Source organism: Odontesthes bonariensis, chromosome 9, assembly GCF_027942865.1.
Source record: "Odontesthes bonariensis isolate fOdoBon6 chromosome 9, fOdoBon6.hap1, whole genome shotgun sequence".
In the NCBI taxonomy this organism is placed as follows: Eukaryota; Metazoa; Chordata; class Actinopteri; order Atheriniformes; family Atherinopsidae; genus Odontesthes; species Odontesthes bonariensis.
The window spans coordinates 21,238,159-21,254,446 of NC_134514.1; the positions used below are offsets into that span (position 1 = coordinate 21,238,159).

The following is a 16,288-nucleotide window of genomic DNA, read 5'->3' on the forward strand; positions in this document are numbered from 1 at the left end:
CACTGTCTACCTAAATTATTGAAATTTGAAGTGCACAAAGAAAGCTTGACATATATTTATGATTGTATCCATTACTTGCTGTCATTTTAATTACTATGTGTTTTCCCAAAACAAAAGAGACCTCGCTTCCAAACTACTAAATTGAATTGCATCACTAAAGCCTAAATCTTAAGCTAGGAGTTTCTTGGATCCACGCAGATGTACAATGTTAGGCAAATTATGATCACTGATTCATTGGCTTTAATCTGCTAAAACATTAGTCAATTATTTTTGAGTGTTTAAAGTACAAATTTCCACAAACCAATGGAACTAAACAGAACTGAAGTAAAGAAAACATTAAAGTCATTAAAGACCTCCTGAGGCAACCCAGTGATCAAGGTGAATGGGTGGCGCAGGACAAAAACAAAGCACACCACAGAGACATGGGATCAATAATGAGCGGTGGTGCTTCTGGCTGTGGCGGACTGCTCCATCAGACACATTTGGCAGGGAAACTGGTCATGGCACTTGCAACTGCTCCTGCTCGGTCAGTGCACTCTGTCTAATTCCTTCTACTACACACTCATCAGGCTAGCAGAGGGAGATAGCAACAACACAGAGTGTGCTCTGCAGTGGGAGCTAAGCATTCCAAGCCAGGAGAGAGGGAAATTTCATAATAACTTTCTAAACCTTGTCTCGTGATTATTCTTTGCATAGTTTACCCAGCCAAACATGTATGGCATGTGTCTTTTGTATGTACCTCTAAGAGAGATTCTTCCAACTGAGCCAACTGTATCTTCTTATCCTCTTCTTGCTGCAGTAGCCTTGTTTTCTCAGTCTCCAATTCTGGCTTCTCCTGCTGGATGGTCAAGGCCAGCAGCTGATAAACGGACACACGGACAGAAACAAACAGACAAGTGATGATTAAAGTACAGAAACAAATCCAGCACGACTAAAACATCAAGTACATATGCATAGTTCTATACTTTCACTTGGATGCTGCTCGTGAGGTGCTAGTCATATCAGGTTATTCTGCTCGCTGTAATAAAGAAAATCTGCAGCACATTCAGTCAGTCAGCAAACCCAACACACACACTCACACAAACATCAACCATGGGCTTGACTGTCAGATTAGGTTGTGTTAGGGTCAGCTGGGGTACCTGTCCGCGCAAGCCTGCCCTGGTGGTCGTGAAGTTGACTTCCGTAACCACAGAGGCGGCATCAGGAGGGATGAAGGGACTGGGATTCCGTGTTGCAAGGAACAGGCGGAAGTTCTCGTTGAAATCAATAACCTTGTCTCCTATCTGGACCACATATCTTGGACCTGCAGGTGTGTGAGTGCATGTACGAAAAAAAAAAAGGGTCACTTAACAACATATACTGCTCCATTCAGATTTTTAACTTCTGCCTTGGGTCTTATATCTCTCCTCTCCCCTTTTTGTCTCCTGGAAGTCTGCAGTGCAGTACCCCCGCGCCTTCGTCTCACCTTTTTTTTTCTGTCTTGCCCAATATCATTTTTAAGTGGATACCTTGCCCTTTTATATAGTTTCTCTGCCCCCACTCTTTCCAATTCAGCTTCAAATTGACAACCGCCTCTCCCTGGGTGATTCACAGCCTTATGACTCATCCTTATTTTCCAAGGTATGTTTCCAACCTCTGTTAATATGTGTGTGGTTAGTATGTAATTATCTAAATCAAGGCTATACAATATCACTGGTTACATCAGAAGTTTTAAGAGCCTTACATAAGTACAACATTTAGTTTTGCATGTTTCTTTTGCTGTTATATTGGACAGCTAAAGAAACAGAGAGTGTTCATATATAAAAAGGCCTTAGACTGACTGCACTACATCACACAGCAGGCAGATTTTATGTGGAGAGTATACAGTAATTTGTCTCCTAGGTACAAAATATTTGAGCGGTCTTCGAAATGGAGGACTTTGAAATGGCAAAGATTAACCCACGGTACTGCCAACATTTCTTAGAATGACAATGGAAGAAGTATTCGACCCTTTACAAGCACGCTTTTCACCTTTGTACAGCAGTTTGACGACACTTAGCTCACATGTGCAAACAATGCATGTAGAGCCACAACTTACCAATAAGTTACCACCGAAATTAATGGGAACCACGTTGTTCATGACACCAAAGAGATGCCCGGTGCATGCACTGCGTGGGTCATCATGTGGCAGCGCTAAGGTATGACATTTCGGATTCCAATGCATAAATGTAAATTTGGAGTTGGTTTTGCCCCAGGGGGAGTGTAGAAAATGAACTCCAACCACTTGATACTTTTTAAATAATGACAAACTCACACGTAAGGGGAACTACCTTTAGTGCCAAAGAAAACACATCATGTGGTAGTACTGGTAATATAACACACCTCGTGTCATTTTCAACAATTATTAGTTCTCCCCACTTCTCTGTTTTTCTTCGCTGAATCCAGCCTATTGCCTCCCCACAATATTCCCTTTAATTCTTCAATTCTAATTCAATAACCCGTTGACTGACGCGTTCCGTATACCTGACATAATTGAGACTGTCGGAAAAGTTCATATTTGGGTGTCTCGGACATGTTCTTTGCCCTATTTCTGCTGTTTTGAATATATTTCTATACAAAACTTGTCCATAATGAAATAAATAGGAAGTGTAGTACTCAAGAGCTATATCTCTGCCTCTTTGAGTTGCTTCAGTGAGCAAATGTCAAAGTTCATGACATTCATAAAATTAGAGAAGACTGAACAAATACGGCTTGTTGGGAAGAGTTGCTAGGAGAATTCTTCTCTATAAAATGATCGTGGCAGTGTGGCCTTGGTTTTAAAAGTTGCATTTGAAATTACGACAAGACTTCAGGGAAAATGTCTTTTGAACAGACGGGACCAAAGTGGAGATGTTTGGTCAAAAATGCACAGCCGTACGTTTGGTGAAAACCAAATGCAACATATCAGCACAAACACCTCGTACCAATTGTTAAGCACGGTGGAGGAGGGGTGATGATTTGGGCTTGTTTTGCTGCCACAGGAACTGGGGACCTTGCGGCCATTGAATTGAGCATGAACTTCTCTCTATATGAAACCTATACTCCTGTCAAACAAGAGGTTGCTGTCTGACAGCTAAAGCTCGGCTGAAACTGGGTCGTGCAACATCGGCAGCAAATCCACAACCGAATGCCTGAAAAAGGAAACGAATCATGGTGTTGCAGTGGCTCGGTCCATCTCCAGATCTCAACCAGATGAATGTTCTGTGGTAGAATCTTAAGGAAGATGGGCATGAATGAAAAAACCTAAACCTAAAACAACCGAAGCAACACTGTAAAAAATAGTTTCTCCACAATAACATGAGAGACTGACAACATCATTCAGAAAATGATTGCTTTTAGTTATAGTTAAATGTGGTTCAACAAGCTCCTGAATCACGGGGTGTATCTGCTTTTTCACAGACTGCGTCTGCACTTAGGCTTAGTTTTGGGTAAAAATGACAGTGACATGTCACGTGTTGTTTTTCATCTGAGGTCGTCTTCACCTGATTCTAAGAACTGGACAAGATGATTTTAGTTGTTTTGATATGAAAACTTCAGAACTGAAAGAGGGGGGACTTTGTTTTTCTGAAGAGGTTTCAATAATCATGATAATAATAATAATAATAATAATAATAATAATAATAATAATAATAATAATAATAATGTGATAATGCATTTTTATTACCTTTTTAATCTTTTTTACCTCAATATTATACATGTTCTGGCTGAAAGAAAAAAACAAATAATGACAAAAGTCTGGATTTCCTTCATGACGCACACAGTAAAGGAAAAGACGTGTGTTGTCTGTGTTTGTGTGTTTGTGCTTGCGAGTTTGCACGGGTACCCTGTGCTATGAGATCCCTCCTCAGCAGTGGGTAGAGCACAGGTTCCACACTGTCCATCTCCTGGATGATGAGGGTTTTTCCAAATCTGACAGCAAGCTCCAGGGATGTTATGAAGTTGTTATCCTACAAAGAGCGGGTACACGGAAAACATATTTGATCTCTTTTCAGTAATCAGCACCTCACTACAACCCGTGGTATGCAGAATACTTCTTTACTATACATCGTGAATGCAAGCAGAAAAACTGAAACGGTTTCATGTCCAGGTCCCAGACTTACTCTCCAGCTGGTGGACAGAGTAGTAAACATGAATGAAGGGGTACAGTGAAAGCTCAAACAAAACGACTGTCTCATTAATGTAAACATTGACGGTAAAATTCAGATTGTTAATGACCAAGTAATGATCAGTGCAGTTAAATAACGATTCATGGAATTAAAACGTCTCAAAGTGAAGATGAAAGTAGCTTAAACACATGATAAATGATATAATAGTGGACCAGTAGGTGGACTTGGAGCCGTCAGACGAGAAGTAAGAGATCAAACGTGATATTTGCCAAATCGCTTTAAAGAAATGTTCAGATATCAGAATAGTTTAGGTTGAGGGTTGATAAATTGAAGGAAATGTATTCAATATATGCATGAGGGTGAAAAAGAGGTCTGTCTGTGTGTGTGTGTGTGTGTGTGTGTGAGAGTGTTTACCTGCTGGTTGATCACCTCTAGTCTATGCTCTCTGAGATGTGTGCATAACCACTCTGTAGCTCGGGATGATGGATCGATCAGGAATGGGCAGGCGACACTCTACAGAACAATGAGAAAACACTCAATTTATTTTTTAGGTTATGCTGTTTTTACTAAGAGAGAAGCTAAAGGGAAAAAGTAGAAGCGAGCGTGTATGCATGTAGTTCGGCCTTGTGCTGGGACTTCTGTGCTTATTGAACACCATCACTCCAATCCCAGGGAAAGGCATGCAGTCCACCACCCAGCTGTCGATTGGCTGATCTTCTATTTCATGGTCTCTTGCTCAAGGATTCTCCGTCCAAAACCATTTCAGCCATTTTTAGTTGTCTGTCCCCTTACACTCTCTTAACATTTCCTCAGCTTTTTGTAGGTGACAAGCAAACATTTGATCCTCTTTGAAACAATGGCCATCAAAACAGGTAAGACACAATGACGTGTACTTTCATAAAGCGGATAATACAAAAACAATCATATCAGCCACACAATTAAATAAATCACACCACTTTATCAAACCTACAAATCCATAACAGTTAACTGTAAGCAGTTCATGCAGCTTCCAATTTGGTAAAAACTGACTGCCTCTTCTAATTTTAGAGCAGAGAAGTTGATGCCGATAAAAACAAAAAAAGAAGAAAAAACACAAGACAAGACAAAAGACAAAAGAAACCCTCTCCAAGAGCCCCAATATTTCATCACAGGATCTTCATGTAACTCTTTCAGCTGTTGGTGTCCACGTAAACTCAGGCAAAACAAGATAATGGAAACTGTGCTGGCACGGGAACAAGCCTTTGGTCCTACCGCATTGGACAATAGCCACAAACTTGTAAGGGAGCCACATGAACATGAACAGACAGCGGAAAACAAAAGCAAACAGCTAAAAGGAACTAAGTGTGGGTATGAGGGGGAATGAGGGAACAACTTCTTACCTGAATCGTTAATGCATTGATCTGAAGGCAGCAATGGTAGAAACACACACAAACACAATACAAGCAAATGGAGGACAGGTGAATGGCAAGAAGGGCAGAATTCTTTGCACAACACGTAATGTGGAGATTGTTTTATGCTTTGATTTATTTAAAAAAAAAAAAAAAAAAAAAAAAAAAGTGTTTACAATGTAGAACATAAAGACGAACCAATGAGCCACAACTCTGAAACAACACACTTAAATCTGTAAGAACCTTCATGGACTCTATAAGTAATCTGAAGATGTGCTGTAGCATAAGGCTCCAAGACATAAGCTACAGATCCTTTAAGTCCCGGTAGTTACCTGGTAGAGCCTCCGTGGATGAGACTTGTCAAAAAGCTGAACAATTTGTCACATTCCTCGAACCATGCCTGAGCAGTCTGTGCAGAGAGGCAGGGGGCATTATCCTGCTGAATTCAGCAGTCTGCCCTTATACTGCCTTTCAGCAGTACAGTGGCCGTGTCGGGGTGCATGTGTTCTGCAGCACGTCGTGAACAGAAAAATGTGATTCATCACATCATGCCTCCCTCCATCCTTGCCAAAGGCCTCAGTTGTAACACTAAACCATTATAAGCACTTTTGGTGGCAGAAAGCATGGATACCACACGGTTATGCTTATGTGGTGCCAACAAGTGGCGAACTGCTAACATGCACCTCTTTGTCAGACTATTGTTAATGTGACTTTCCTGTGACTAACAAGTAATTGGCTGGACACACTCACGTGTTCCTCCAATATAAAGCCAGAGGGGCGGTGTGTTGGTCTCACCTCCCGCCTATTTTCTCAGCTTTTGCTTTGACATTAAATATTAGTTGAGTTAACGACAGTCCTGTTTTCAGTTTTGGTTCTGTTAGCTTATTCTTAGGGGTTTTGAGTTAAGGGGGTGGGCTGCCTGCTTGAAACCAACAGCTCGTTGCGTGAATGGTTTGTAACTGATTCGTGAATTGACCGTCCACTGTCCACTTTGGGTAAAAACTAATCAAAAACTTCATAACAAAATGTTTTTTGAAGATCTTATGACTCAATCTTCTAGCATATGTAGACTCAGGTCCTTATGTTTGCCCAGTTTTCATTTTTGATTCCACAACATCAACTTCCAAAACTTCCAAATTCCCCTTTCCTGCCCAATATATCCCACCCCTCAACACGTACCCACTTTTCCTGTTGTGGCAGTTTGATGTATTTTGCTTTTGAACCTAAATCTTTAAAAGAACTGGGGGCAAAAAGCAGAATGGAAATCTTTGTCTAACCTGAAGTATAACCAGCGCATTCTCCATGGAGAGGTCATCTGATGGCAGCCCTTGACTCTTCCAGATCAACTGTTCACTCTCCGAACACAAAAACGAACGCAAGTCGAACTCTGAAACAAACAGAAAAACAAACAAACATAGATGTTTGCCTTCGTTATTGAAAAGAGAGGTTGCGACTGTCGTGTCACATTCCAATTCAGCCTAATTTCTGACCTACATTACATCTTTAGTATCTAAATAATAATGACCAACCGGCTTATGACTTCTGACGGAAGTTGTCAGACTTGACAGGCTTTTTTTTTTGCAGGTGAAATATTACGGTGCGAACAGGAAGCAGATGCAGTATGACGTGTCGGAACAGCCGGACTATCAAAGACTGCAACGCTTAACGAGTTATCGTCAGTTTTCCGTTGGGCACTCACCGGTTGATGTGTAAAATTTTGAGCGAGATATATCAAAACCTCCCTTTGATAACGATTTAAAGAGCCCTCACTGTCAATAGACAATGAGCTCAGGAGTGTATTTACAATGTGCAACAACTGAATGCATGGGGTTGTGTGTGGGTAGAGGTGTTTGCGTAGGCTATTGAGTGCAGAAGTCCGCATATGCTAGCGTGTTAAAAAGCGGTTTTACTATGTTTACTTTGTAGCCCAGATTGAGCCATCCATGTCTCCAGACACTGTCTTCTACGGTCTTCAGTAGCAGCAGACAGATAGGTGATGAAGGCTGCGGCAAGCAGAGCCCTGATGGGGAGCGTTTCCAACTCATTCTTAATCTCAGACATCTGAAAAAGAAACAGGGCGGTAGCAGACGGACAAGCAGGTGAATGGATTAGACAAGGGCACCGCGTGGACAAAAGAGGAGGAAGACGAAAAACAAAAATGTTAAATGATAACACAAATGCACGAGCTGATCGTACAGACATAACTGCATGACTTCAGGGCTGATCGGTATTCCTTTGAGGTACTTAAGCGGCATGTCAGGAGATAACAAATGCACACGCATGTCTTTGATGAATAACTTCGCATTAAGCTTGATTGTTAAGACTTAAGGCCCTTACACGAACACTTCTCTGAAGCTGCAGGTTTACAGGACTTTGTAATCTCTTGTCTTCTGTATTAACACTAGAAAGCACGCAGCCACCCCTCACCCCAAACTCTGTTTCTTAAGATTCTGTTGCACACCTCTCCTCATCCTCTCCTCTTTTCCTTTAAGAGAATTAAATCGCTTCAAGGCAGTAACATATAGTAAGCTGCAGCTACTGTTGTGTGTGCAAAAAGAGGGTCTGTGCATGTGTGTGTATGTGCGGGTGCGCATATAGAAATACGTGAGTGGAGAGTAAACTGGCTCTCTGGTGCAGGCCTTGAGCGAGGCCATGAGAGTTGAGGGTGTGTGCGCAAGTGAGTGTGTCAGCATGAGATTGAGTGTTTTAATTAAGGCGCAGACAGATGCTGTAGAGAGGAGTAAAAACAGCCAGAGGGGACCCAAGGCAGCAGGATCCATCCCTCTGTAGCACACACACACACACACAGTTCCACTCCCTGACACCCACACCTCCTGTTGCTCCTACATGGTAAATTAGCCCCCTTTGGAGTACATTTGTAAACCCTCCCACACAAACACACACATCAACACACCCATAAGTTAAACTACCTGTGCGTTCCACCGTGTGTGTTCTCCATCCAGTTGTGATATGAGCTGCTGGGCTGCAGTGATTGTGTCCTGAGCTTTTGTCACCTCGGCCTCTAATTTAGCAGCCTCTGCTGTGTGACACTGAAACCTGAGGAGAGAATAAGAAAACAGTATACATATCAGAAAGTGGAAAGCGGTGTCGGACCATCTGAGATTTCCAGGACGATCATTAGATAATTCTTTGTTTAACCAGAGACCGATCAAATAGACTGTAAGCCCGCATAGCTCCCTCTGTGCAACTGAAAGGGAAGCACAAATATGTGTGTAGAGGATTTGAGAGGAAGTAAGACAAATTTCAGTTATTGGAGAACTGCGAGAACATGGATGGATGGTAATATGAATGGCAAGACTAGTATTTGTAAAGAGAGCAACAGTTAAAGATGATGGAGGACAGAACAACACAGAGGACAAGGGAACTCAGTTACACCTGCAGTATGAAGTTTGCTTTTGCTAAGCTTTGATCTTTGATCTGATAGAAAATTAAGACCGGCCTTTCATTCAGTCGTTGCTCGTAACTTTATTCACAGGAGATCATGCCCCACCGCAACATCAGAAAATCAGCACACATGTCATCGCTCACACCCTGAAGACAAACTACCTGCCCAATTCTAAACCAGCGGGTGAAGCCAATTAAAAAGCGTGAGAAACACCCTCAGGCAGCATAGACTGATTATATCAATCGCTGTAAAAAAAAAGTACCAAATGCAAGGGGGAGAAACATGTGTGTACCTGTGAGGAATGCTAAACTTATTTAGTCCCAAAGACTAAACCAGAGGGAGTAATATAAAAAAAAATCCAACTTTGAGATGTTTTAATAATTCAGAATTACAGACGAATAGAAAGATTAAAGGATGAAGGAATGGATAAAAACATACTTCTCTTTCAGTTTGTTGACTTTGGCTCCAACACTGCTGAGTTGATCCTCCAGTTTATTCTTCCTACTCTCCGTTTTCCTCAGGTTCCTTTACAAACGCACACACAGATAAAAAAAAAAAGAGCAGAATTAGGGATGCATGCCATGTGTGTAATTTCAAGCTTGAAAATCATTTTCTGGTGTTGTCTGGAGGTGCGTTTATGTGTGTTCCTACTCCAAGAGTCCAGCTTGCTCTCTTTCCAGGGGTTCTATTCTCTCTAGGACGAAGGAGTACTGGACGTTGGCTTTGACCCAGGCAGCCAGAGGAGCAGCTGCCGCACTGGCACGCTTTGCATTCTGATGATAACAACAGCATCACACAGAAACAACTCAGGCACAGCAGTCACGGTGTGAAATTCAAGCACGATCAAGAAAAAAAAACATTAAGTGACTCTTTGATATTCATCAACAACAGATCTAATTGTTATTCTGCTGCAAAAACTGCAGGCTGACCTTTGGTTCAAAGGAGGCCTTGTTCCTGTTGAGTAGCTCTTCCACACTCTGGCGAATCTCAGGATTGATGTTCCTTACTTCAAATGTAGCTATGTCCTCCCTCACACCACGCTTAGCGAGAAAGCTACATAGGAGAGCAGTAAGAGTAAGAGAGAAGCAACTGAAAAGCATTGGATATCATAAGTTGTGTGAAAAAAGAAAAGAAAGCTTGTGTGAGAGTTCAGCATGTCACGGTCGAGATAAAAGTGGCCTAAATGCTAATTCAAAACCCCTTCCAAATCATTCTGTAACATTCTTCCCTTCTCTTCCTCCCTCACCTCTTCATGCTGACCCAAGTGGTATCAAAGATGCCCATTAGTCTAAGAACACCCTCCAGGATGTCTCTGATGACGTCAGGGGGCATGCGGAGAGAGCGGATCTCAGACAGAGCCTCAGGCTTGATGTTTCCAACGGCACGCTTTGCTTCATCTACCAAAGGCTAGAGGGCAGCAAGGGTGAGGGGAGGGAGGGATGCAAAGGCAAGTGAGGGTTAAGCACGGATGGGATTACAAGCACAAAAAAATGATCAATCAGACAATTTACCTGTACTTCCTTTAACTCGTCGTCGATTTTGGCTTTTCTCTCTTCAATCTTGGACACTTCTTGAGCCATTTTCCCTTTTATCTTTTCCATTTCCGTCTTCTGGTCACTGGCATTCTAGAGGCAAACAGTTATCTCATGTTCATTACACCGGATTTTTTTAAAAAATATGGTGATTGCATGTGTGATTTGCCATAAAAGAAGAAAGAAGCAAACAAAAAAAGACTCCCAAAGGGTAACAGCCTGTTAAAAACTATAATAAATCAATTCTGCAATAGTTCAGGCACGCATCTGTAGTCCTAAGTAGAGATCAAAGATTCAGTTTAGGAATATCCAGAAAAAGGGAGAGTCACTGAAGCTGAAGAGGGAGACAGGATGAATGTTTCCCAGCACACTTCCTTTCTCTGACCTCTCTGTCCCCGATATCTATCCATATCATCCCATCACATCTTCATCCAAAACAATGGATGATCTTGTTATTTAAGTTCTCTCTATTCCTTTAACTCTCCCACAGAAAAGTGTTGGCTACATGGTTTATAAAGTATTCCCCTTTTTTTCTCCTTCAAATCTCCTTCTCGTTTTCCCTCTACTGCTACCAACACTGAATGTGTCAGTCTTTACAAAGCATCAGTCACTTGTTTTTTCCTCCCTGCTGTCTCTGTCTCCACAGGCAACAGAGCTGCAACAGACCAAAAGGGACAAGTTTAGCAGATAATTATGACTCTGCAAACAGTCTGAAAGTTTGTCCTTTTACTTTTTCTATGTCTCTCTTCCTTCTATAGTACTCAAAATGCACATTCTCCAGAGTGAAGAAACAGTAAAATATCATAACTGGCCAACAGAGGTTCGCTTCCTTTTATCCATCTATCTGTCCTCAAGACAGAGCCCGAAGGAGGAAATGGAAATGTGGATATCAGAATATAGAGAACATTGGATGAGAAGTCATAAAACAGACTAATAAACATCAGTGCTCATAAAATGAAATAAATAGTGTCTTCACAGCAGGGAGAACACAGCCTGGGGAAATCTGGAAAAAGTTTCTCGTCACATAAAACGCAGATGAAGAGAGGAGAGACAGGGAGAGAGGAGAAGAGGATGAGAGGGGAGGAAAGGAGAGGAAACATAAAAGCCTGCAAATACAAGCAACACAGACACACACACACACACACCTGCATGGAGGTGGTGATTTCTTGCAGGGCAGCATCCGCCTCCTGTTGTTTTGTCTTCAGCAGTCCACTCTGCTCTGCAGCCCGCTTCTTCAGATCATCCACCAATGCCTTTGCTTCGTTCAGCTTTGACACCCCTGCCTGCAGACACATGTCAATACAACCTGTGAGAGGCGTACCATTGTGTTGATTAACGCTTTGCGTGTCTCATTATTTTGTCCAGCCCCGACACGTCTTTACTGTATGAATCTGCACTGCGTATGTGGTAGAGGCCCTATTTTACCTGCAGGTGCTGTTGTCTTGTTGTCAGCTGGTTTTGCTTCCGGCTGTACAAAGCTGTGTAAACATGCAGAAAGGCCATGTACTGACTTGGTGTGGCACCGTGCTCTCTGCACGACTCGTGGACCATTAGGAACAAACGGCACAGGTCTCCCTTCTCAGATCCTGCAGAGAACCAAGGGTTAAAAAAAAAAAAGTGATTTAAAGATATGAAGTCATTCTTATCATATCAAACGGACACAAATAAAAAATACATAGCCAGGAATATGGCTGATGAGCTTTTGAACAAGCAATTTAAACACCAACTCGACCAAACTTGTCGACACACAGTTACATTGCAAAGGTAGCAGCTTCTCGCGAACACAACTTTGTATTCTTTACATATTTGGATCATTTGCCAATAATAAAAAAAAACAAGTTTCTGCACTGGAAAAAATGCCCCTCCAAAAATAAGTAAGAAAAACAACAAATACAAGACGTTTTTGCTTGAAATAAGCAAAAAAAATCTGCCAATGGAACTAGTGAAAATCGGCTTTTTCTTGAAATAAGATGTGATATTTGGGACTTTTGAGATAAAAGTGATCTTGAAATTAGCTTAAAAACCTCTTCAAATGTAAAAAAAAAAAGCTTGTTTCATATGATATGTGACTCAAAACAATTTGTTTTCAAGGCTTTTTAATTTAACAAGATATTCAAGATGTATTGTCTTCAAACACGTCCCCTATATCTGGCTGAAATAATACTTGTTAGGCAGTTGTGTCTGATATTAAGTGTAATGAGATATTTTGACTAGAAATGAGACAAATATACTTGGTAAGACTTTGATTTTTTTCCAGTGTGTGTCAATGAACGATAGGTAAAATGAGAGAAAGGAGCCACATAAAAAAACCTACGAAAATAAAGAAGCGGCACGTCCTACATCTCTTCTATAACTGTAAGAAATTTGGTTTAGTGTGCTTTTACCTGAGCTTGTCCTATTTGAGGACTTTTCACTTTCACTCTCTCCCCCTCCTCCTTCCATCTTTGCCAGCAGCAGCTCAGGAATCTATCAAGGTACACAAACAGGTTAACACACACAACATTTTAGGTGGAAGGCATTATTTTAGGGAATAAGAAAACCTGTCTAGTTTAAAAACTGACCGACAAGCAATCTATTTTACTTGGTACCAAGACCTTACCGAGGCTCCATACTGGTCTACAGAGATTACGCACTGATGAAGCATTAGTTTGTGTAAGTCTACAACAAGTCATTTTATTCTTATCAAAGGGCGGATTAAAAAACTCTGGGTATATACCATTTATTGTACAGCAAAACTCCACACTCATCGTAATGAGCTTCATCAATAATTGCCCATTTGATATCCAATTTTGATCTGTTTTTGGTTGTTGTTGTTATGCACGAACCTTCTTCATGCTGCTCTCAGACCATCCTTCCATCCACTGGACAGAACACTTGCGGTAAAATGCCGGGTTGCTCTCGCAGTTGATGGTGAAGTTGGAGTTGGAGCAGTCCATGATCAGCACAATGTGAAGGTTCTGCTGGATTCCTAAATAAGATGCAGAAAACAAAAGTCAGTTAATGGAGGAGAAAAAGAAAAAGAAAAAGAAAAAGAAAAGAAGAACAAGTTGAGAAATTCTGTCCAGAGAAAAACACATTGTGCGGGACAACATGGAGACAGCCATTAGCTCTTGTGTCTCTCATATCGTCTCTTTCAGCTTGTACCTCACTGGCAGAGCTGGAGAGTGGGAGGTGAGCAGAGAGCTCTTTAGGCAGCTAACTGTGACAACAGTGGAGCTATTGATTTGATTGTCTGGCAGAAGCTAGTGCTTCGGTGACATGCTGCCATTTCTGCAGCACACACACACAGCAGGGAGGCAGAAGAACAGAGTCAGAAAAGAAAAGAAAAGAAAGGAGGACAACCCTCTGTGGAAAGAAATTGCACTAATGCAGCAGAGATTTACAACACATACTTTTTAGATAGGGGTGGACATATCGGGGGAAAGGGGCAAACTATTGATAGTTATTGATACTGACTGAAGGAAAAGTAGTTGTAGAGAGGTCCTGTGAATCCATCATGGGAAGCCGCATCTTTGAGAGATGAGAGTAATGGCTCAAGTTCCTCTGGGGTATACAAACCAGGAACTTCACCTGAAAAATAACACATATCGTCTCTTAGAGGCAGCAAAAGACTTAGCATGGCTTTGTGGTTTTTGTTGCCGCTGCAGTGCATGGTTCATTTTCACAGGAACATCAAGTGGACTAATCATACTTTTGAGAATTTATTTAGCTACAATAAGACGGTCACATGCCAGGAATAGTTTAGCCTTTTCTGAAATAAACATATCCACATTTACGTGAAGATTCATACCACCCTGCAAATCTGCCTGCTGGAAATGAAGCGGAAAGTGAAGGATAGCTAGTTTAACCTGGAACAAATCTAGATAGTGGTAGAATCAGCCAGTTTGGCTCAGCAAAAAGCTCAAAAGACATCGTTCCAACCAAAAACGTCTAAAGCTCAAAGGAGGCTCGTTTCTAGCACGTCAGCACACTCTGCCAAGAAACAGTGCTGCAATTAATCCTCTCTAAACTACACTGCGAGGATTCAGATCTGTTTTCATAAGAATGTAAATGCAGACACACACCTGAAGACAGCAGGCTGTTCACCATTTCTAAGAAAGCCAGGTGGACAAACTGATAATCCTCCAATAGCAAAACCACCTGTTGGCCATCCAGACCTGCCAGTTGCATCACCTGAGTATATAGTACATGTATATTACATATACATTTCATAGATACATGAACATTTTTATCCCATCATAAACCCACCACAGACATACTGACAAAACACTTTCATTAGCGATCATTCTTTCAACTTTGTGCTTGGAACAGGTGGCAAATAAAAACTAAATTCAATCTGAAAAACACATGTTACTGAACAGCTTGAAGACATAATGTGATTATCTCTGGGAGTATTCTCCAAAAAACAGTTGCTTAAGCATAATAGGAAACAGTTAAGCCGATAAAAGCCCTTCTCACCGACTTGAGATCATTGCTGAAATGCTTCAGGGTATAAACACGGGAAATTTTCGGTGTGAACAAGGTGTATCCATGCATGTGTGACACCAGGCACGTGGCTGTGTGCCGACCCACTCCACTCCGCCCCGCCAGAAGCAGAGAGCCGCCGGGTCGGCTCAGAACTCGATCTACCCTGGACACAAAGTCGCACACTTCCCAGAACAGGAGAAGGTCCAGCTCTTTGTTATCACGGCTGTACAGCACTACTCCCTGGTGAAGACAGGAAAAAAAAAGACCATAGAGGATTGGAGCTAAAAAACAGACACTAAAAAAAAAATATGATGAAATTAAAATACCCAAACAAACACAACAACAACAGAATAACAGCAGCAAGAGTAAAATACATCTTCAAATCACCATGGTGATGTTGTAAAATAGCAATGTTAATCATCCCAAAAACATGAAAACTTGAATATTCAGTTGGCAAATATCAAACATAGCGTCTCTTATTCTTCAAATGCGTCTCCTCCACAGTGTCATTGTTACAAAACAGCAGCATGAATAAAAAATAAACTCAATTGCTCTATTCCTGTATGCAAGTCCATAAAAAAATGTGCATAGTCACTCAAACAAGACATCACAGACCAGAGAATAAAACAGTTCCTCACTGCATACCTTCTGTACAACTTGTTTTAAATCGGCAGAATCCAGGCGACCCAATTGTTTACCGTGAGGAGGCAGAGGCTGGCCTGGAGCCATCACAGCCCCTTCAGAGGCTCCCCATGTCACATAGAACCCATCTGCAGGCAGGAAAAACATTGCAGACTTTTAATAGCATGCCCACATATCAAACAACATATACGCTGACTATTGGAATGAGGTGACAAAAACAGCGTTTCTACAAGTTGTTGTTTGCAGCGCGGGGAGGAACTTTCAGTCTCACGTTCTAATGATCCAGAGGGGCCCTCCGTAAGACAAGATAACATTGATTCTTGTATGACTTTGTGCATCTCCCATTAGAAGCCACAGAACACGCTGGCACGTTGCCAGCCAAAACCACAATTCACAGTCAGTTGCCAACATATCAAACCTCCTATAATTAGAAATAGATTTAAATGCAATCAGCTGTGGGTAGCATTATATCCTTGATCAGTGGATAAGAAACATGACTAAGCACACAGTGTGTCTACAAGCCATGTAATTTCAAGCAGTAAAACCAACTTAAAAAAAAAAATGGAATTATTAATGTCATGCTGGTTTAAAGTAAGTAAACAGACTGTTAGCAGCGAAATTGCCCAATCCAAAGCCATATGCTGAGCTGTCAAAGGAGCTCTGAAATAATCAAATAAGGCTTTCCTTCAGGCAGGAGTGACAGTCTGTAAATGTTGACATGAACCTATT

The 16,288-nt window shown here is 41.5% G+C and overlaps 1 protein-coding gene across 3 annotated transcripts in view; it reads right to left on the reverse strand.

Annotated features, from left to right (window-relative positions):
• The window catches only part of dync2h1 (dynein cytoplasmic 2 heavy chain 1), a 101,403-nt gene that overhangs the window by 52,717 nt on the left and 32,398 nt on the right, over positions 1-16,288 (reverse strand). For 2 of the 3 annotated variants that reach the window (XM_075473597.1, XM_075473595.1), the window contains exons 53-72: positions 15,563-15,687; positions 14,909-15,157; positions 14,515-14,623; positions 13,907-14,020; positions 13,276-13,418; positions 12,835-12,916; positions 11,876-12,036; positions 11,596-11,733; positions 10,430-10,543; positions 10,165-10,325; positions 9,848-9,971; positions 9,570-9,691; positions 9,357-9,443; positions 8,443-8,569; positions 7,423-7,573; positions 6,790-6,899; positions 4,539-4,637; positions 3,842-3,965; positions 1,140-1,303; positions 740-859 (exon numbers count right to left, since the gene is read on the reverse strand). In XM_075473597.1, the coding sequence (XP_075329712.1) occupies positions 740-859; positions 1,140-1,303; positions 3,842-3,965; positions 4,539-4,637; positions 6,790-6,899; positions 7,423-7,573; positions 8,443-8,569; positions 9,357-9,443; positions 9,570-9,691; positions 9,848-9,971; positions 10,165-10,325; positions 10,430-10,543; positions 11,596-11,733; positions 11,876-12,036; positions 12,835-12,916; positions 13,276-13,418; positions 13,907-14,020; positions 14,515-14,623; positions 14,909-15,157; positions 15,563-15,687 (2,624 nt within the window). The remainder of the gene's footprint in view (positions 1-739; positions 860-1,139; positions 1,304-3,841; positions 3,966-4,538; positions 4,638-6,789; positions 6,900-7,422; positions 7,574-8,442; positions 8,570-9,356; positions 9,444-9,569; positions 9,692-9,847; positions 9,972-10,164; positions 10,326-10,429; positions 10,544-11,595; positions 11,734-11,875; positions 12,037-12,834; positions 12,917-13,275; positions 13,419-13,906; positions 14,021-14,514; positions 14,624-14,908; positions 15,158-15,562; positions 15,688-16,288) is intronic. The other variant, XM_075473596.1, reaches the window with a different exon arrangement.